Here is a 21348-nt window from a genome sequence, read left to right as displayed (position 1 = left end):
AGATATGAACTTCGAATTGTATATTGTCTGAATTCTTAATAATGAGCTTTTGCTGCTATCGATTCGATACTACCATGTAACCATATGATGCTCCTGTAATGAACACAAAGGGGTTAAGTTCATCGACTCACAACGGACGAACACATCTCCCGCTCTCATGCCACTATACAAAAAATTGCTTCAAACCTTGAGCACGAGCATCTCATCACTTGTTCTGAAAACATCAAGGATCTGGATTAAAGGTGTAAAAGTTGTGTTCAGCGCCTGTATGGAGTGCATTCGAGTTTGTGTAACTTGTACTCCAAGATTTCACATTCGGTTAAATAGGGGACGATCACGCGGTCTCGGAGATGAGAGGTTAATTATGTGGTTTGATCTTCGGGTGCTTTGAAAGCTTTAGGACCATGGAATTAATAATTATTGAGTTTTTGAAAGCATTTTCTGTTGCGTGATCTGAAATTTAGATTCGGAGTATATTTTGGGTGTAAAGGACTCCTTCTGGTAAGTTCATTGGGGTGATTAATCATGTTGTGAATTACCCTACCCCTATGTGATATGTGATGTTCTTGCGTCAATTCTTGGATTGAGATAATTAGATCAATTTCTATCTCCATTTATCTGATGGAAAATAAAATACCGTATAAGCAATTAATCACAAATGCTTGAGTTTCAAGTAAATTACTTTACCATACAATTCCAATAACCATCAATCCGCATCTCCAACAGTACCATAATCATACCAAGTATCATTGAACGAATTTTCCTCTTTCGCCGTTTTCATCAACATAGAGACGCCCCAGCATATATTCCTTTCAATCCATTCAAGCATCAAATTTTTCCGATTCCTAGAACGATTCCCATCAAAAGATCAACTGTATTTCTTGAAGAAGAATGTGTTGCGAGTTCAAAGAGATCTTGTCATGACAAAGAAAAACAAAGATATCTTCCGTCTTTTCAAAATTTGGCTGCATCAAGGTTTGAGAACAGAAGAATCACAAAGGAAAAATGGATTCGATAAGTAGCTTCTGTTATTTTATACTAGCTGTGAATGATTGCTATATTCGTGGGACTGTCGGTATACTTTACCAACCAATTCAACAACAAATCAATTCGAATTAATCCTTTACACAGCTGGCTACCAAGTTGAAATCTCTTCAAAATGGCTGATAATGCCGAACCAGATTATGCCTTTTGGCAAGAGGAACAGGAGAAAAGATTGAAAACAGAAGATATTCTAGCACGCAAAGAGCAAGAAATTCCAATTGCCGGTGGCCTACCCCAAGGAAGTCTAGTTTCATTGGATATGAAAAGAGATGAATGGGCAGCTATATTGAAAGTGATTGTGGATGCTATAAACGAACACGATCGAACGATTGACGATGCTGGTATACAATTCATAAGCAATCAATGTATCAAGATGAGGGAGATGATAGTGGCAGGACATCAACAAGCAATGTCATACCGAGCTAAAGGTCGCGTATGGCGGGGCTTACGAAACCGTTCCGAGCAATACATTTTGGAGTTCCGAAGAGCGACGCAGTATTATTTCACTACTCAAAAGGATAATCCGGATCAAGATATGGATCCCGCGATATTCCGAACAGCGGTTGCGGATTGGCATGCGGCTATCACTACGACTTTGAGGGTTCTTCGTGAAGCTTTGGGAGAGGAAGAGAGTCAAAGGGAAGCTGAGGATGTGGAATATGATTCAGATACTCAAGAGCCTGTCATTAATCTAAGGCGAAATCATAGTACACCTCAGCAATTCAGCAAACTTGTTCAGGAAGTTATTGAAATGGTAGAACTCGCAAAAAATGTATCAGGAAATGGTAATGCGGGCTCTAGTTATGATCGAAGAGTACAGCAAGAGTATATAAAAACACAGGAGGCTCTGAAAGAAGTTTCTGAAAGAATGGAAAAGTTGGAAAGAGAAAGGAGAGATTTCTTCATGGCTCGTGGTACTCGACCACCCGATCAAGATTGTGCAAAGGAAGCAGCGGAGATAGAACGATTGGATAAGGAGTTGACGAAATGTCGGGATAAATTGGAGGAACTTACAAAACAATGCCGTCAACAAACCGAATATATCGATGCAGTGGCAAGAGGTTTGAAACCGAGTTCGAACGATCCAAGCCCTGGAGTTTTGCTATCTGATCAAGCTTTTGATGAACTATGCAGGCATTTTGATAGCTATCATGAAAATGCAGAAGGATCAGAAGCTAGAAACAAAGAGCTAGAGAATAGCTTGAAAAACTTTATACTTCATCCAGACAACAAGAATAAGCAGGAATTGGACAAGAAGCTCAGGGCTGAAATAAATGCTGCAAATGCCTCTATCGACACAAAAAATAAGGTTGTTGAGGATCTACGGAGAGAGATAAGAAAGCTGATGATAGAACGAAAGGCAGCTGGGGAGCAACATGAAAAATACAGATCAGAAATGCAGGAAATGAATCTCGAGAAAGATAGACTCAACGCAGCTTTAAAGGCAGCCGAATTGAAAGCGACTAAGATAGTAAAGGTCGAAGCCAGCGGAGCTGGTGTTTTTTCGAACGAAGAGAAGTCAAATCTAGAACAGCAGCTCAAAGATCTTATGGATCAAAATATGCTTCACGAAAAGAATATGCACCTTTGTCAAGAGACTATCAAAGATCTCCACGAAGGTATTGCTACAAGGGACGCGAAAATCGAATCCTTGACGGTCATGATTAATTTTGATGATGATATAAACAAGAACCGACAGGAAAAACAAGACCTCAGAGAGAAAGTTATCGCACTCGAGCATTATATCGATAATGAGCTAGCCAGGCAGTCTATAAACAACTACGTTGATCCCGATGATCCAGGTGATCCAGATGATCCAGATGATCCAAAAGATAAAGCTGAGAATGCAGCTCAGAAACAAGAGATAGCTCGTCTCAAGGAGCAATTGGAAACAGAGTCTAAGAATGCCAAATCACAAATTGACAAGCTTGTGATTCAATTAGAAAAAGATTCCAAGACAGCTAATCCCGAGGTTGCAAAATACAAGAAGCAATTAGCCGACGCAATAAAAGAAAGACACCAAACTTTACAAGAGACTCAAGCTGAACGAGCTGCAGCAAAGAAAGAGAATGATGAAGCCTTGGCAAGATCTGAGACTCGACGAGTTGCGGCCGAGAAAGAACTTAATGAAATCTTAGGATGGTATCAGGATACACGAGCTGAGGCAAAGAAAGAGAGGGATGAGGCTTTAGCAAAATCTGAGGCTCGAGTGGCTGCGATAAAGAAGGAACATGATGAAATCATAGCAAAATCTGAGGCTCAACGGACTGCGGCAAAGAAAGAAAGTGATGAAATCGTCGCAAACCTACGAACAACAATTGCTGATCTGCGAACACAAATCACTAATTTAAACGGTGTTAACATTGGACTCAGAGCAACTATGCAAGAAAAAATCGACGCTTTAACAAAGGAGAACGCAGAATTGCAAGGAAAAACTTCAGATGAGGTTGCTGCTAATGGACCACTTGCTAAGGCCCTCGATGACCTCGAGAATAGGGACTTGAGAATTGCTCTTTTGGATGAACAAATCTCCGATGCTAGTAAAAGACATGAGCAACAAATCAAAGATATTCAAGCAAGGCTTGATGAAGCTAGGTTAAATGCTAATGGTATCTCACCACAAGGTCTAAGAGCATTGAGGAAGACTTTAGCCGATTGTAGAAAAAATCATCATGACGATCAAATAACCATTACAAATCTAGAAGCGGAACTCGATGCTTGTCAACGAAGGGGACAACATCAACTTCGACAACTACAAGAGTATGCAGGTCTTCATCAACATGATGATGGAGGAGCTGCTGCTAAAGAAAGAGTAGCTCAGCTTGAACTTGAGAATGCTGCAATCGAAGAAGAGTTGCAAGCTGCAAAGGTCGAAAGAGATCAGAAAGCAGAAGAGGAAAGAAAGAGAGCTGCAGCAGCACATCAAAAGGAATTGGATGATGCTGAGGGTGATGTGGACATAGATACTACAAGTGTTACATCGCACGATTCTAATGATGAAATTAACAAGCAACATATCGAAAGGCTCAGAAGACAAACTGAAGATCTCAAGAGGCTCAAGAATGAGAATCTTAATATGGAAATACAACTTAATGTTTCGAAGAAGACTCTAGCAGCTCTTCAAAATCAACGTACAGATCTTCAAAACAAATTGAGAGACTGTCAAAAACATAGGAAGGAACTCATGGATCGACAGGTTGAGGTAGAACCAGGTGCTCCAGATTTTGTACCAGATAATTCTCAAAGAATCACGGAGCTCGAGACTCGAATTTCTGAGTTGGAAGCTTTACTTGCAGGAGCTGAAGAAACAAGTGCAACTCTTCAATTACAAAGAGATGCAGCAATTGCAGAAAATGAAGGAAGTAAACAAAAGATGGCTGATCTTCAAACTGCTCATGACATAAGTATGTTTATTCTCCTACTCTTACTTTCCATATTATATATGACTAACATGATGTAGTGGCTGGCGAGGGACCTAAACTTGGATTGAAACGTATCAAGACAAGAATTGCTCTTCAAGCTAAAGCAACCAAACTTAGAAATATTGCAGCAAGAGAAGCACAGCAAGCTGCAGATGCTCTTGCGAAAGCACAAGCTGCGCAAGCTAAAAAGGACGCGGATAAAGCTAGGAGGGATGCTCTTGAAAAGGCCAGAAAAGACGCGGAAGACAAACCAGATGACCACGACCACGATAACAATCAACCTCCACCGCCTCCACCTCCTGGCGGATCCGGAGCAATTGCAGTTCCAGGAAATGGCAGTAGTAATGACACGGATGAAACGGAAGAGGAGAGAAAGGCGAGGAAGGAGAAGGAAAGGAAAGAAAAGAGGGAAAAGGCGAAAAGGAAGAAGGAGGAAAGCGATAGGAAGCATAAGGAAAAAATGGCAAATAAGTTCAGGGGCATAAGCCAACTGAATAAAAAACCCAGAATACCACCTATACCCGAGGAGGAGGAGGAAAAAGATTCATCAGATAGTTCGGACCCTGACATGGAGGCAGACGGGGATGACCACTTAAATGATTCCGATACCTATTATCAAATCGCGGGATATGGTGCTCAACCACAGAAATCGAGTTTTGTAGGCAGAAAGCCAGCTTCAAGACCCAGGGTCACATTTAATGAAAAGAAATATGTGGTGGAGCCGGAGATTGAGCAGGAGGATAAAGGTGATGAAGTGGAGGAGGATGAATTCTGGGATGACTTGGTAGATTTGGAGCCGGCTGGAGATGAAATGGATACAACTGAAGGGAAGAAGAGTTTGAAGAGGGCTTTACCACTCTCTGGCAAACAATCAGATAAGGTGAAGAAAACCAAGAGATCGAAGGGTTAGGTTTGTTATCTGTTGTGTAATTTGCATGTCCTTTTTAAGTTTGTACTTTTGGTGGAGTTTTTGGTGTAGGGTTCCTTCCTATGCAAAATAGTAAGTAGTTTAGGAACACAATTTAATGTACACTTTTCCAATTCTTTGGTCACTGTATGAAATTCTTCTGTAAAATAGAGGAACCATATGTCCAGCCAGAATCTCCATTCAATCAAAAATTCAATTCACTTGTAAGATCCAACTCAATGGCAGGTTCATCCACCTGGGAATTGCATTGAATCTTCCATATTCAATGCCACGAAGAAACCCGATTGTTCCAAAGACCCAAGACACAGCAATATTTGACAACCCAAGCCTCGCATGTAAAAGAGAGCTTTTGCGTTGTGCTTGAAAGTTACCATGAAGTGAAATTGTGCAGCCTTTTGGAAGTTTTCGTGCAGCTTCTTTAACATGCATGGGAGCTTTCGCCTCACGATACTAGATGGGAGTATGGGAATAGAAAAGAGTTATCAGGTAACCCATTTTCCATGATGGGGACCGCGGAATGAATGACGCGACAGCGAAATTCTCGAGTAGAAAGAGTCTTAGAGTGAGCGACCCACAAGGTGGAAAGAAGGGGCGAAGAGGGGCGTGAAAAGCAGTTTTTGTCCAAATGAATTTGTAAACAATGTCCGGTGGAATCAGAAGATCTTACCTCTTGGGGTAGTTGAGAAGTTGAGTTGTGGCTTTGCAGAATCGGATCACAATGACTCCACAGGTGGATGAATGTAACAATATCAAATTTGCCATGATACTAGGGGATTACGAAGGAGGTGGTCACTCGACAGATGATTTGAAAGAAGTTACATCACATCATACACATTAATCATAGAAGCCAGAGATATTCATAAATAATTTATTTCCTATGGTTACACTAGCAGCAAGGCACTAATCAAAAGAAAAAATTAAGGTAAACGGACTCGAAAAAACAGCCCAATAATCAACATTGTCTTTGTCAATACAAAGAAGCCTTGTGTGTATGGATAAAGAAATCCCTAGGTTAGTATCCTTCCTGAATGGGCTTCAAACCTGGCGTAGTGATTGTTTGTTTTTGCACGCCGGCTGAAAAGTAGTTGAAAATAATCTTATTGATTACGTGAGAAGACGATGGTTAGTTTCCTGGAGGAGGTGGTGGTGGTGGCTGATCGCTTGGTGGTGGAGGAGGAGGAGCACTTCCAGGTGGAGGTGGTGGAGGGGCAGAATTCGATGGAGGTGGTGGAGGAGGAGCATTGGCATATTGTTGAAGGAGAGCATTGATGCTGGCACTGCTAAGGCCTGGGGGTCCTGGCATACTACTGAGACCAGGAGGAGCACCCATTGGAGGTTGTTGAGTAGGATAGCTACCATATCCAGGGGCATAACCATTTTGACCAGGATAAGCAGCAGGACCAGTTGGTGCAGCTGGCGCTTGAGATTGCTTTGCCCAAGGAGCAGATGGTGGAGCGTTGTATCCATTCTGGTAACCTCCTCTATCTCTATCATCACCTCCTCGTTTGGCCCATGGAGCAGGACCAGAAGGCGCAGAGTCGCGAGAATCACGAGGATCGCGGTTATCACGCCCATCACGTCCATCATTTCCTCTTTGCCATGGAGCAGGAGCATTTGATGGACCTCGTTGCCATGGTTTGACATCTTCTTGATCCTTTGGTGGACCTTGATCATAACCTGAAGGACCAGATTCGATACGACGAGGAGCATCTGTAGCAGCTGGGGCACCACCAGAAAGTTCTTGCATAAGTTGCTAAGACAAAGTTGTTAATATCTGATAGTAGAGAAGTCAAGATGGAGTTTATGCTTACCTCATATTCACGGTCAACAGCATCGCCTGCGCCAATACGACCTTGACCTGGTACAGCATTTGGACCTGCAGGGCCATCATTACGCCAATTGGCACCACGAGGTCTATCTGGACAATCTCTAGCCATGTGTCCAGCATTACCACAAACGCGACAGATAATGTTGGCGGTGAAGTTGCGTTGTTGTGGACAATCGTATTTTCTGTGGCCAATTTCACCACAATTTTGACAAGCTTGGTTCTCGTCATCACGAAGCGTACCGTTGAGAGCAGCGAGTTCACGGAGTTGGTTACGCTTGAGCTCATTTTGACCTTCTGGAATAGAGGCGGCCTGTTGTGGATTAGTATTTGAAAAACGATAGCAGATGAGAGTATTGAAAACTTACTGTTTCAATGATGTTGTGAATCAACTTCTTTGCTTTTTCGACCTTCTCTTCTGTATCTGCCATGATCAAACAATGAAGATCCTCCTCCTGGTTGCTGGTGTGGGCTGCATCGGAGCGACCCTTTCCTTCCTTGACGGATCCTTTTCCACGGATAGCAATTTTAGCTTGAGATTCTGTCTCCATTTTCTTTAATGTGTTGCCACGAGGTCCGATAAGTAAACCAACTTTAGTAAAGCGCAAGCTAAGTGTTAGTATAGGATCAAAAGCTTTGAGCAAAATGGCAGTGAGTACGACAAGTTAGTGATGACGGTGCTATGCATTTGTCTTCCAAATGCTGCATCTACTGTCACACGATAAATGAAAACGGATATGGAAGGGAGAATAAGGTTAGAAAGGTTAGAGGGTTAGCAATCATACTGAAGTTAATTTCCGGGTAGTCATTGACTGGCACATAGACTTTCTCTTGAGTCTTAGTAGGACGGCGATAGTCTTGTGGTGGATGATAGTTAGGAATAACTTTCATAGCCTTATCAATCAATTTGTGTCGCTCGTCTTCGAGCCTCTTTCTGTATCTGTATTCTCGAGTGTTGACACGGCGACCGAAGTTATCGTATTGAGGGGCGGGCGAAGGAGATCTGCAGAAGAAATAATTAGTTATTGTTAAGCACACATAGAAAGAGCTTCCTTACCTGTCGCCATCCGCTGGAACAACATCATCGATTCTTAATTTTTGTGTAATTTCGTCGATACGGAAATGTAAGGTATAAGCTTCAAGTTGTTCACTTGTCATGTTCGCCATAATTGCAGTTGGAAGTCCCATGAGACCTGCAGCCTTATTCTCAGTAGCATCACCCCAACGATTTCTCTTCTTGCGACGTCGAGATCCATCGCCTGCAGGTTCTTCGGCTAGAAAATGTTAAGACTGATCGATTGCGATATTAGGCATTGTAAACTCACACTTCACAGTTGGACTTCTTCCACGCTTGATACCTGAATCTTGGTGATTGTTGGAAGAATGAGTATTGGAAGATGGAGCTGGGCTATAGCTTTCCTCTTGACCAGATCCGCCATCGCCAGGGAAGCGTCGTCGATTTCCCAAAGGAATGTTGTTCGATCCAGTGCTTCCTTGCTGTCTCCACGCCATGATGTTCTGGCGAGTGTATTAAATATCGATGGTTGTTACTTTTGATATTGTTGTAGGTTGTGTGGAAGATTAGAAGAAAGATTGTATATTATTGTAAGTCTGGAATCTACCGAGTAAGCACTTTAGCCGGCCGAGCTAGTGTTGATTGGCTCTAGTATGACAGGCACGTGATACAGGACATTCTCCAACAAGAGGCTGTCAACCAATACTATCTGGAGAATGTCGCGTTCAGATCTGACGACAAAGATGGCAGCAGGAGGACTTCTTTATTATTTCTGGTAACATTATACATCATACAAAGGGAACTTGATCTGCCAAATAGTCATGTGTTGTTGAAAAACTACCACGTTCGGCATCTTCCGCCAAGCCTCCCTCCTAACAGCCGTTTTTAATTTCAGCTTGGTAAGATAAATGGATCAGCAGTATTAACATTTAATTCCGTAGATCGCATCATCGTAAGCTACCTAGGTAGGTGGGGTAAAGCGGAGGGAAGTTACACATATGTGTGATATTCAAATGCAGATATATTACAAATCAAAAATCCAAGAATTCTTTATATATCTCACTCATTCCCATTTGCAATTTCATATCTATGAACGACCGTCTTACACAGTTACATTCTCATATCACTCCCAAAATGGCTTCCCAATCAGACATTCATCTCTACACAACCCAAACTCCTAATGGAATCAAGATATCTATCACTTTGGAGGAACTTGGTCTCTCCTACGAAGTACACAAGATTGATATCTCCAAGAACACCCAAAAAGAGCCATGGTTCCTTGAGATAAATCCTAATGGGCGAATCCCCGCTTTGACCGATACATTCACGGACGGAAAGAAGATTAATCTGTTTGAAAGTGGTAGCATTCAACAGTATCTCGTCGACAGATATGATACCGAGCATAAGATCTCGTACCCAAAGGGTACAAGGGAGTACTATGAAGTCAACAACTGGGTGAGTTACTCGATATTTCCAGACCTAAGACGCAACAAACTGACATGATAACTAGCTCTTCTTCCTCAATGCTGGTGTGGGTCCCATGCAAGGTCAAGCCAACCATTTCTCAAAATACGCCCCGGAGAGGATTGAGTATGGTATCAATCGTTATACAAATGAGACCAGGCGCTTGTATTCTGTTCTCAACACCCATTTAGAAAAGTCAACCTCTGGTTATTGTAAGTACAATTGATTCCTCGATTTTTACTTCGTGATCAGTTACCTGGTGCATATCTTGCAACTTGGTTGTTCAATATGGCTAGGGGCACTCCCATATACCCCGACTCATTTCAAAGAAATATCATTAACATGATACTTTAGTGGTTGGTGACAGATGTACAATCGCTGATATTGCTCACTGGGGTTGGGTCACTGCTGCCTTTTACAGTGGAGTTGATATCGAGGAATTCCCAGCTCTAAAGGCATGGGATGAAAGAATGGAAAAGAGACCTGCAGTTGAAAAGGGTCGTCATGTACCAGAGCCACACAATATCGGAGCCTTGAAGAAAGACCCTGACCGTGAGGCAAAAATGAAGGCTGCGGCAGAGAAAGGTAGAGAATGGATTCAAGCAGGTATGAAGTCCGATGCCAAGAAATGATTTCTCGATGATAGGTCAAGGGTAGCAGGGCTGAGGTTCAATTGATTGTACTAAGTCTCTGAATCAATCACTGATGAGCGTTTTGCAAAATGATCAAAATTTGTCTGTTGATATGTTCGTTCTTTTGTGCCGCGCGTTCTGATTTGATGAAACCCAAGATTTCGCTCTTTCGCAAGGTAGATTACAATTTGATCGTGTATTTCCAGGCCAATGACCTGTACCGTATCTCAGTGGCCCAAGACGCACATTTTTCTAGGTCTAAGTCTAGGCTCAAGTTTGATTTGACGGAAGCTTTGATATTATAGCGATTTTATGCCATAGTAAACTGTTTCTAGTACCACTGACAGTTCTCGGGATATAATAAGGATATAGAGTGCGACCAATTAGCCGGCGCGGAGGGAAGGGCCATCGATTCTTTCTCTTATTATCATGAGTTTGGAAGTATGCTGGCCACAGGCACTAGCATGCTCTGAAGCCGATTCTCCCAGATTGCCTTCTTGGCAACGGCGCACTGGGAAACTCTTCTAGCTTTGAGATTCAGACTTATCTTCGACCTCAAAACTGGAGATTGCAGACAAGTTCGATTGCGTTTTGTAAATTGGAACGATGAAAAGAGATGAAGTCAAGATAAAGGTGTGAGACATACAAGCAATCAGCTAAAGATTGATTACCTAAAGGTGAGAAATGCCGAGACTTACAAAGTGACTTTGATTCATGGTTTCTTCAAGAGTTGGATGAGAACAGGCAAGTTTTGATCAGTGTTTCCAGACTGATCAAGTTTATCCTTGACAGTGGTCATAGTTCAATCAATCAGCTACTGTAGCTTCATCGAACTTCCCCTTAGCTTCGAGAATTTGTTGGGTTCTGCCCGAATTGAGAGATACTCCTGATCAGTTTGGCTGGTCAATAGGGATCCGACCGGGCTGTACGTAGGAATGGTCCGTGGCGAAAAGGATATAGAAGCTCGAACCACTACGACCAAGAAGTGGACTGTATTTTCGCTAAAAATAGCTCTTCGGTAAGATTTTTGATTTATGTCTGGGGTAATTGTTAGAAGTGTATGGATTTCAAGTGATTTTTATATCCGATATGTGCAGAGATATAGTATTGGCATCTCAACTCAGGTTCACCCGAAGTGCTGGACAAATTATGGACAATTACTAAGTATTTCTTAGAAATCACGTTTTAACATGTGGGACAGAGGAGGACATGATAGGGATGACCAGGTCTCTTGTTTGTCTTGATTTAAGGCCGAGATATCGCAATTCGAAGAGCTACAGGTATGAGAGACTAAGTCGTCATCTTCCAGGTCTCAAATAAGGCTTGTAGGGATGACCATTCAGATTGACAGCTACTTGGAGCCTTCTAAATTTGGATTTGTGCCGCAGAAAGATTTAATGACTAAAATTGCACGAATTGTTTACTGGGCTTGGGCTATGAATTGTTTAACTGCATAGTAGGATATAACAGGAGCTAGAGGTCAGTAAATAGGTTCGGCGAACTTCGAATTCAATAACGCTATTTTTTGGAAATCTTCAACCAGGCATGCATGTCACTTTGATTGACTCTATCTTATGACTCTTTGTAACTGGACTCTAATACAAATTTCCCATCCGGGACAAGGCAGCTTGTTAATGAAGATGCTTTAAGTGTGAGCACAATGCAAACTTAGAGTCAAATTCTAAATAAAGCTATTCTACATTAGCTACAGGTCTCTAATAGTTCAGCCTGTAGTTAGGCAATTAGAAGCTTTCAGTCTATGAATATGAGTCTAGCATTCAATGACTCTAGAATGTTTAATTGTTTTGGATATTATGCTGCTTTAAGATTTATACCCAGTCTGCCACTGTTGAATATATTCAAACAATTACAGACTCTCAACTCCAAGAAAATTAGCACATTTATTGGCTTTGAGATTCTAAATTTTCTTTGGATGTCATACTTCTTTCAGACAGTGAGAATCGGACGATTGAGAACCCTGCGCTAGCTTCCCCAACTTGCAGAGAAATATCAACTCAAGATCAGATTTAGACCATCCTCAAATCCATGGCATCTTCAGCACCTCTCCATCAGTCATCCCAGGCTTTCCGAATAAAACTTCAGCCGTCGAGCTACCCGCTTCCAGTCTCATTACAATATTGAACAGCGTACTATTTCTTGTCTCCTTTGGACGTTCTGGATCTTCTTGGCAACAGATCGCTTGCGGTGCATTGAAAGTATCTGAGAACAATCTTTTTCTCAAAATACCCCCAATTCCGTCATTAATCTCCAAGTCATTCCTCATATCCTTAATTAATTCACTGACCAGAACGTTGGCCCTCTCAAGTCTCACCGGACTTCCTTTGAGCCAAAATGGCTCGCTAACCAATTCATTCTTGATAAAATGATTTGTATGTGCGACAAACCCATCATCACATGGCTCCAAGAAACAGTTTCCTACAGGCGAAAGCTCCATACTCAACGTTCTGTTGGGATCTGCTATAAGGATGTGTTGACTCGAAGCCACACCACCTAATTCCTCGATTGATGCGATAGCCTTTTCCACACTCTCACTTTCTAAACAAATGCGGAGTGCAACGTGGATTGGAAGCTTATAAGTATGTGTTGGACGGGCTCTAATGGCGTTAAGACATACGCCGACGCCAGCGGAATTGAAGCCAATTTTGCCTACTATCCCTGCCTGTGTTATGTTATCTTACTGCCAGGATTTTCGAAAATAAAAGGATAACATACCTCAGTCACCATCCAAATCTTCTCTTTCCCCTTTCTTTCTATTTCCACCATCGCTAAATTTTTCTGAACATTCTCAGTCCAGTCCCAATTTTGTGCCAATACCATCTTCCCTTCTACATCCTTCCCTTTCATCTTCCAACCTAAACTCGTACACCCATCTGTAAATCTCCCCAAAGCAATTTCACTCCTACAATTAAGTGCCACAATATCTAAAATATCAACACCTGCACCCTCGGCAATACCCACCATTTCATCATAGATATCTGGTGTTAGCTTCTGGATTGTAGTTTGAAATTCCTTGGCAATCTCATGGACTTCGGGCCATGTTAATGAGGAAGTAGACTGAAACATTGCGTCATAAATCCTCATCTGATGTTTGATCTCAGAAGATAGAAGTTTGCCATGTTCAAATCCTATCTAAACAATGTTGTGAGATGCTTATCAGGTGAAAGTGGGGGATGTTTGAGAGAGGTGCGAGGAGAGAGAGATTCTACCTCTTTTGGAGTTCCTTTGAGTACAAGCTTCTTGGGAGAATGAGAGGAGGACATAGTGATCTATGGTATATTTATATATAGAGAGTTGTTTGTCAATGTGGTATCCTTTTCATGTCAAGATGAATGTAGAACGTTATCAATCTGGGAGAGAGATAGACGATTACCCCGCGGTGGGGCAAACTTACCGAGAAATTACCGACGTAGCCGAACTTCTTTACAACGTTTTGTTCACATCATCAGCCTTCCAGGTAAATGATACTTGATCCAAGAGTCTTTCCAGTATTGAGTCCAGGCTTGACGATGGAATTCACATTGAGTATCAGCTTCGATGTACTATAGGTACATTATTCCTACACAAGTTCGACATTGTGCCGGGTTCCAAACCCCCTGATGTTTTGTAGAACGAGTAGTTTGTGGGAAGATTCCCGAGATTTTGACTATGGCTTCATATCAGAGACTCAAAGTAGTCCTTTGAGAACAGATGTGTGAGAATTACACGGTTTTGAAGGGGGGTGAGGTGGTGGTTCCACTCATCACCGTCATGAGCAAGGTTCGTTGATTTACAAGCCTAGCATCAACGTCATCGCACACTTATCAAAAAAATCATACCTCATTCATCTGTTGAGTATCTTTTCCCGTACCGCTCTGTCAGCAATTCGATTGTTGTGGTTATTCGCATTATTTGCTACTATTAGCCTTATCATTATTCACCTAAATAGTCCAATTTGAGCCTGATATTTAAGCATATTCACTCGAGCATGCAAAGTGAGAACATAGATCAAACTGTTCATATACAGACCATTGGAAACATACTTGACCAGCTTACTGACCGGAAGGTAGCACACACATGATCCAAAGTTCAGTTTTGCAAGGTCACCAATATCTTCACCTTTGACTTTTTTTCTCAACACAACAACAAACTCGCAACTGAAGAAGTCGACGAAGATGGCGAATTACAATTCGAGACAACCAGAAATGCTTAATAGATTGTATGAAGAAGGCAGATCGAACATGGTATATCGATACGCGTTCAAGGATGCCCAAAACGATGAGACGATTGCGCTTTTGCCCGAGCAAGAAAAGCTCCAGGCAATTGAGCGCACCGTCTACAAGAAGCTCTGTAGGTATCATCAACATTCATTTTTCCATCTATAAGACAAGATACTATCAATTCATAGTCGGCGATGACCCCACGGATAAGAGAGATGCTACCAAAAATGCAAAGTTTACGGCTGAGCCCAAGAAAAACGATGTTTCCGTATCCAACGACGGTAAAAATACGGAAAAATCTGCCACTACTACCGTCGAAAAGAAAAACGATACCCAAGAAGCCAGAGATCCAGTCGATTCTAATACAACAAAGGTGGTTGACGGCGTCAGTCATAGAGATCAAGCAGCAAAAACTCCCCCTCTCCCGAGGAAAAACAATTGACGGATAGAGAAAAGCGGATCTTACCAAGGCATGAAGCATTAAAAGCCAAGATGGGTCCTGCCGCTTGGCATAGAATGGAAGAGGCGCATAAAAAGAATCTTCCAATAGCGGCTAAACGTGAGGCAATGTATAGCAAGCAAAACAAATTGCTGCCAATGAGACCCGGTGGTAAGATCCAACAATTCTCGACATAAGCTTCACCTACTTGGGAGTGCAAGAATTACTGGTCTGCTGAGGATGGCGCACAGATCATAAAAGTTGAGCATAAATTGAATGTTAGAGTCAAAAGTGATATTCAAAACCTAAATCTGTTTCGCTTGTGGCCGGAACCAGCGGATTTGGATACATTTGAGAAGGATCCTATAAATGGATTGGAATTGCTTGCCAGATGCGAGAAATTTGTGGAGTTCTGGGCTTGGGTCTTCACATCTACAAGTCGTGTAACACATCGAGTTCCATTGACTACTTGTCTAGAATGGTTTTTGCTTGGGGAGTTTTCTCCTGAGTATAAGGAGTTTACCAGATTGGCTTCTGCCACAAAACCAATGACAGATGTTGAAGCTATAGAAGCATTCAAGCAGGATATAGGTACTTGATGGAAAACGTTGCCAGCTGCCAACAAGGCTCAACATGAGAAATTGGGAGAAGAGCAAACTGTATATATCAAAGCAAATGAAAATCCAAGAACTATCGCCCAATCAAGGATCAAAAACACCCATTAGAAACAAATAGTTAACAACAAATGAGGATCAAAGATAGGTTTCAAAAACATCATCACCACAATATTACCACATAATAATCAACAATCATCACTTCCACTACCCCAATGATAAAATCCTCTGTACAGTGTATACAGATCATCCACCGATCCAAATTCAAATCCAATCCAAATCATGTATCTACACCACCTACAGAATTCATCCAGCTATCCACTTCTGTATAAGTCATCAAGGAGTCAAGATAAATACTACCATGATCAATGTTTATCTTCCAAACTCCAGGCTCACGGGAACATATATGAGTTCCAAGTAGAAGTCAAGCCACTACTACCTTCCAGTCATGCTGAACCCATTTATGTAGAAAACAATAACCTTGAGATGACTGAACAGATGATTATAGTCATACAAGTGGTGATATTCGCCAAGTATCTATTTGTAGCCAGACTCAACTATATCATGACTCTGTACTCGTAGCCAGTCATTCAAAATAATTCCACAGTTGACTAAAATCTATTCTCCAGATTCATAATGAACATTATGAGTCCCAAAACACACGCCTACACCAATGTAAAGTCACTACCAGACATCAAAACCATCATTTTGAGTAGGAAATGATTAGTTCAATAGACATGATTTGATTTCTAACAGTCAAAACATTAATCGTAAGTCCGAAATACCAGAACTTGCCTACATTATAATCATTTCTGACTATCTATCCATATTCGATCCTCAAATGAACCGTCATATCCTTGAATATGTATTATTTTGCTTCAAATATGTCATAAGAGCCATTGAATGGCTGGAAAATACCTCGAATTCTCACTCTTTGACTCCCAAACTTGTATGGAGAACACTCATTTTCGAGCTCTCATCTGGGAGAAAATAGACTTAAATATCACTGCTCTCTCCCCTTTCCGATATTTTTCTTCTTCTCTATCCAATTTGAGGAACTTTGCATCCGAAATATCGAATACTCCATAATGTCTTCTTCATCACAGCAAAACAGCGCACCCCGACCAGTTCCAAACAATAATGACGCTGAACCTCCCCTACCTTGGGCATGGAGGTGTAAACGCATGGTGGACTTCTGGTCAGATCCGAACATCTTTCCATCAACAGTACGTATCCACCGAATAGGTAAACATTCCACCAAGACTGATGTATGCTTTCAATTTAGGTCCGGTGGGAATCTTGTGACAAAGTGAACGAAGGTGTAGATGTTTGCCAAATGTGTAATAGATTCATAGAAGTTGCAGAGTATGAAGTCGTTCATCAAACGCGTCCTCCACCTCCACCTCCTCTTACACGACAACGCAACTCCCGCCGTGGCCCTGCTCCTCGTTAATCAACGACGCCGTTCCATCACAACCCGCGTAACTATCCTGCTCCCTCTTATCCCTCTTCGCAAATTCTCCACACCTCGCTTATCCCCAACAATACCCCGCATTTGCCCGGCTTTAGACGGCGGTCTCAACACGCATCCACTTATTACAACTACCTAATTTCCTTATGCCTTAATACTCTTCACGAATTACCTCTCAATCTCTCCAGTACACCACCTCCATCGAATCAAGACCAACTCAGCCCTTCTTTTCAAGAAACACTCGGTATCCTACCCACTGAATTCCCTCCTCCTGCCTGTGGATCGAAGCTCCTAGTCAAGTCACCATTATTCCCATTATTTCTCATGATTAGATCCTCCATTACCTTCTCTATAATTTGGTTTCAGAATCAACGAACGCAACTTGAACGTTGAGTTGGCTTCCGATTTTTGTTGTACTTGGAATAGATAAAATCATAGATAGATACCAAAAATAAACAACCATCCAATCATTAACCTGTTGCCTTTGCTTCGTGAAATGTGATCTTTCATTCGCATTTTCTGCTTGTTGTCTACTAGGCGTTCACTCCAAGGACCGAATGCCCATCCACCTCTATCTATCTATTTATCTTTCTACCATCGGCAAATTAGTAAGGAAGGAGATCAGCATATGTACGCACCGCTTGGTTATTGGATCAACTCAACCATCCCTCCTTCTTCACTCTTTATCCCTACCCTGTCCATACTAATCTACACTACCCACCCATCGCTTCCGTTATCAAGAATTAACACCAACCCCGATTTATTTTGACACAATCTAAGTTCCTGTCCTCATGATTTTCCTTTCCTTTCAATCCCCATCCTCCTCATTTCCCATCATCCTCTTTACCCTTCCTACCCTCCCCACCCAATCTGTCTCCTTATCACCTATCACCTCCCTATCACCTCCCTATCACCCCCCTCTCATCACACCCTTCCCACTCTCCTCTCCCAATCTTCCTCCCAATCTTACTCCACAGCCAGGCCAGCTGCCCTCTGCTTTCTCTTCTATCATCTCCCACGACCAGGCCCTCCAACTCCTCCCCGCTCAAACACTTATGCCCTGAGAACACCTCCCCCTCTCGGCCCCACCTACAGTACCATAACATCACTACAAAAAACATCAACACCGAATCAGAAAAAATAGCTCATCAACCCTCACTCCCAAATCCCACCATCCATATTCCTCTAGATTCTGTATACAAGTCATACACCCATTCAACCATCTAAATTCAATCACATATCTACACCACCTTCAATATCCACTCCCCCATTCCACTCCACTCCTCCATCTCCTCACTCCCTCACTCCCCCATTCCACTCCACTCCCCCATCCCCCCCATCACTCCATCTCCCTTACTCTCAATCTACTCACTCCCCCTCCCCACCCTTCTCACTCTCCAACTCAACCCCATCTCCACCACATCTCACCTTCCCAATCCTTCGTACCCTTCACTTCTCCATACCATCTAAAATCCCACCTCTTCATCCCCACCAATCTGTCAAGTTTCCATTTACCATTTACACTCGATAATAATACATCCTATTTTCCAACTCCCACACCAACTCCCACGACTGATTATCAGGGCTCTAAAGTTTAAACACGACTCAAACACTCAAATAATGAAGACTGCTCAGATGCCATATTACTCACCACCAAGCCACTATCCACAGCACTCCCTCTTTCCTCTCCCCACTCCTACCCAGCACCCAAAATGAGATCAAATAACATGCATAATTCTCCCCAAATCTTACACTAAAACCATCTCATTTTATCTATCTCGAAATTCTAATCTTCCCTTCCTTTCCATATCTCCACATAGAATAATCATTCCTCCACCCTTCCATAAATACATCCAAATCAACCACTTTTCGCTTTCTCAATGATCATATATCCACCCATATTAATTCATACGGGTCTGTTTTCCACTTCCCTTTATTTTATCCAATCAGCTTCCCGTCTGCTCAACTATTCAGTTACTCTTTTACCTCCATTTGACACCACATCTTCCTCTCCAGACAATGGCATCTTCACATCCACATATCCATTTTCCACAATCTTTCCATCCACCTCCACACCAGTAGGTGTAAGCGAATTCTCCCCCACATCCACAAATACATTTAACCTTTTCTCCCCGTAATTCTCTCTCTCCCCATAATTCTCTCCCTCGCCATAAATCTCACCCGACTCCCTCCTACACCTCTCACACATACACCAACCCCCCAAACTCCCCTCTGCCCACTCTCTCCTCTCTTGAACCGGCAATTCAATATCACAATAATGATTCCAAATCTCTTCTCCCTTCTTCACGCCACCCTTCCCATTAATTCTCTTCTCCCTACACCACAATTTCATTCTTCCTCCCCATTCCCATTGTACATTTGGATCACAATCATGATTTGCCAAACACCAAAGAGGATGAACAGCCGCAACTTCCGGCATCCCCGTTGACGTATTTACTCTCGCTGATGCTGTACCCCTAAATTTACTATACAAAGTATTTAAAATCCAAAGATCATAATTTGCGATTTCGGCAAAAATGTCAATATCCATTTTCTCAAGGATATGAAGAGGAGTTGCGATATTTGACGAGAAAGAAAATGGAAGAGTCCAGACAGGAGGTGGCTCTGATTTAGGAGAAATAGGAACCGCATTACTAGCTGAATCGAGAAAATCTCCCCAAATAAATTTAACTTCTTTCAAATCGAGAGGATGAACTTCTTGAGTTGCCGACATGGCTAATGCGCGAGCCAAAAGGAGAAGATAGAGGGCGTTTGGTGATTCTTTCGGATCTGGATCTTTGGAGATGGTATCGACATCTTTTTCGCAAATAGCTGGATGGTATGTTTCCAAGGCGAGATTGAGACAGGTTTCATTACAAAACATAATATCGTAACAATCAGGACATCCTACTACTGTGCTATTCTTACCCAATGGAGGTAATACAGTACTGCAGGCATCGCAAAGGGCATCTTTCAAACGATTATTAACTGTTAAAACAGAAGTTTCTTCGAGGACAGTTTCGCCGGGTTGAATATCATTGGTTGCGAATAACCCCAATTGTTTGTTTGTAGGTATATGTCCATCTTCCTCTTGAGAAATCGCAGCTTCCACCAATGTAGGCAATTCAACAGCTCTAACCTCGACCTTTGAAGAGATAGCTTGCAATTCCTGATTTAAAAAGTCGAGAGATTCTTCCGAGAAACGATTGGGTTCGTGGTCATTCCAAGGATAGATTTCGCGTCGTACTAAGCCTTGATCTGGTAATTCGGAAATATCCACCTCGTCGGTTTTCAACCTCCTCTTCGCCATATTGAAAATATAATCCTTCACTTGACTCAATTCCTCATCATCAGGGGCGACTTTTAATCCTCTGCTACAAAAATCATAAGCACTCTTTAAGCATCCGCATAACAGAAGACTTAATGAGAGATTTTGATAACATCGTAATGCAGCCTTATCTGCGATTCGCATATACACATCTTCATCCACCTCATCCAAATTCAACCTCTCGATTCCACTTCTCTCAATGGTCTCTGTAACATTTCCCGTATCTGCCAACCCAGGAACATGTCTTTTCAAAAGATTTTCCGAAAAGCCATCTGCGAGTCGAGATTTAAATGCTTCGAGCGCTTGTTCATGATATTCGAAACTTTCGTCCTTCAATTCATCGCATAACAATAAAGCCTTGTAACTATCTCCCGATGCCAAATCTGGATATCCCAAATCGCTATAGACGCTCGCTCGTTCGAGATAGGTTAATAAATCGTAAGGATTCTCCTCCAATCTTTCAGTTAACTCATGTCGTCTCCCCACAAAGATGGAGGTATCATCCTCCAAGTCGCTGTCTCCATCCATGGTGCAATGGAATTGGGCATGATCCTTAGGATAAGAGAAGTATGAGAGTGGTCTATCCAAATTAAAAGGTTGCACGAGTCGTCTTTTTTTGGGACTATATTGTGGTGCAGAAGAAGTCATGGTGGGGGTATTGGTTTTTGAGGAGATTTGGTTTTTGTCAAGGATTTCACACACCCAGTCATCCATCCGCCCTGTAGGACCCCTACTCTCGCCTTTCACCTTAGCCCTGCCGCCCCTCCCAAATCAGTACGATTACCGAAACTAGGGAAATTTACACATTCAAAGCCGGAGGATATGCTCCGGTTAGTTTATTATCGAATAGAAACACCAAATTGAACCTGGAAGTCTTACAATTTTTTGTTTTATTTTCCTGCGGAGTACGTGGGCAGTCCCCTAGCCCCGTTGGATGTGCATGTAGGGT

At 42.2% G+C, this 21348-nt stretch overlaps 7 protein-coding genes across 7 annotated transcripts; 4 read left to right on the top strand and 3 right to left on the bottom strand.

Annotated features, from left to right (window-relative positions):
* Window positions 1-1159: 1159 nt before the first annotated feature.
* Bfra_004878 (uncharacterized protein) lies at window positions 1160-6001 on the top strand (the record flags this gene model as incomplete). Its single annotated transcript, XM_037335269.1, has 3 exons — window positions 1160-4448; window positions 4505-5371; window positions 5928-6001. The coding sequence occupies 3 exons, from the start codon at window positions 1160-1162 to the stop codon at window positions 5999-6001; spliced, it is 4230 nt and encodes a 1409-aa protein (XP_037192364.1).
* A 516-nt stretch (window positions 6002-6517) lies between these two features.
* On the bottom strand, window positions 6518-8731 carry Bfra_004877 (putative branchpoint-bridging protein; the record flags this gene model as incomplete). The annotated part of the gene is made up of 6 exons (XM_037335268.1): window positions 6518-7147; window positions 7206-7532; window positions 7588-7811; window positions 8005-8222; window positions 8277-8493; window positions 8545-8731. 6 exons carry the CDS (start codon window positions 8729-8731, stop codon window positions 6518-6520), a joined length of 1803 nt encoding a protein of 600 aa, XP_037192363.1.
* Window positions 8732-9323: 592 nt separating this feature from the next.
* On the top strand, window positions 9324-10418 carry Bfra_004876 (putative glutathione s-transferase protein; the record flags this gene model as incomplete). Its single annotated transcript, XM_037335267.1, has 3 exons — window positions 9324-9689; window positions 9745-9910; window positions 10053-10418. 3 exons carry the CDS (start codon window positions 9324-9326, stop codon window positions 10328-10330), a joined length of 810 nt encoding a protein of 269 aa, XP_037192362.1. The 3' UTR covers window positions 10331-10418.
* A 1950-nt stretch (window positions 10419-12368) lies between these two features.
* Bfra_004875 (putative acyl- :6-aminopenicillanic-acid- protein) lies at window positions 12369-13836 on the bottom strand (the record flags this gene model as incomplete). Its single annotated transcript, XM_037335266.1, has 4 exons — window positions 13743-13836; window positions 13558-13617; window positions 13064-13480; window positions 12369-13010 (listed from the first exon to the last, which is right to left on the bottom strand). The coding sequence occupies exons 2-4, from the start codon at window positions 13609-13611 to the stop codon at window positions 12369-12371; spliced, it is 1113 nt and encodes a 370-aa protein (XP_037192361.1). The 5' UTR covers window positions 13612-13617; window positions 13743-13836.
* A 666-nt stretch (window positions 13837-14502) lies between these two features.
* Bfra_004874 (uncharacterized protein) lies at window positions 14503-15711 on the top strand (the record flags this gene model as incomplete). Its single annotated transcript, XM_037335265.1, is given in 5 exon segments — window positions 14503-14677; window positions 14736-14932; window positions 14944-15157; window positions 15185-15577; window positions 15602-15711. 5 exon segments carry the CDS (start codon window positions 14503-14505, stop codon window positions 15709-15711), a joined length of 1089 nt encoding a protein of 362 aa, XP_037192360.1.
* A 977-nt stretch (window positions 15712-16688) lies between these two features.
* Window positions 16689-17053, top strand: Bfra_004873 (uncharacterized protein; the record flags this gene model as incomplete). Its single annotated transcript, XM_037335264.1, has 2 exons — window positions 16689-16826; window positions 16886-17053. 2 exons carry the CDS (start codon window positions 16689-16691, stop codon window positions 17051-17053), a joined length of 306 nt encoding a protein of 101 aa, XP_037192359.1.
* A 1984-nt stretch (window positions 17054-19037) lies between these two features.
* On the bottom strand, window positions 19038-21047 carry Bfra_004872 (putative wd tetratricopeptide repeat domain-containing protein; the record flags this gene model as incomplete). Its single annotated transcript, XM_037335263.1, has 1 exon — window positions 19038-21047. The coding sequence occupies one exon, from the start codon at window positions 21045-21047 to the stop codon at window positions 19038-19040; it is 2010 nt and encodes a 669-aa protein (XP_037192358.1).
* Between the last annotated feature and the right edge of the window lie 301 nt (window positions 21048-21348).

Source organism: Botrytis fragariae (genome assembly GCF_013461495.1).
Source record: "Botrytis fragariae strain BVB16 chromosome Unknown tig00000054, whole genome shotgun sequence".
Lineage (NCBI taxonomy): Eukaryota > Fungi > Ascomycota > Leotiomycetes > Helotiales > Sclerotiniaceae > Botrytis > Botrytis fragariae.
Note: the sequence above shows the minus strand (reverse complement) of the source record. Positions and strands in the feature narration are given on the sequence as shown.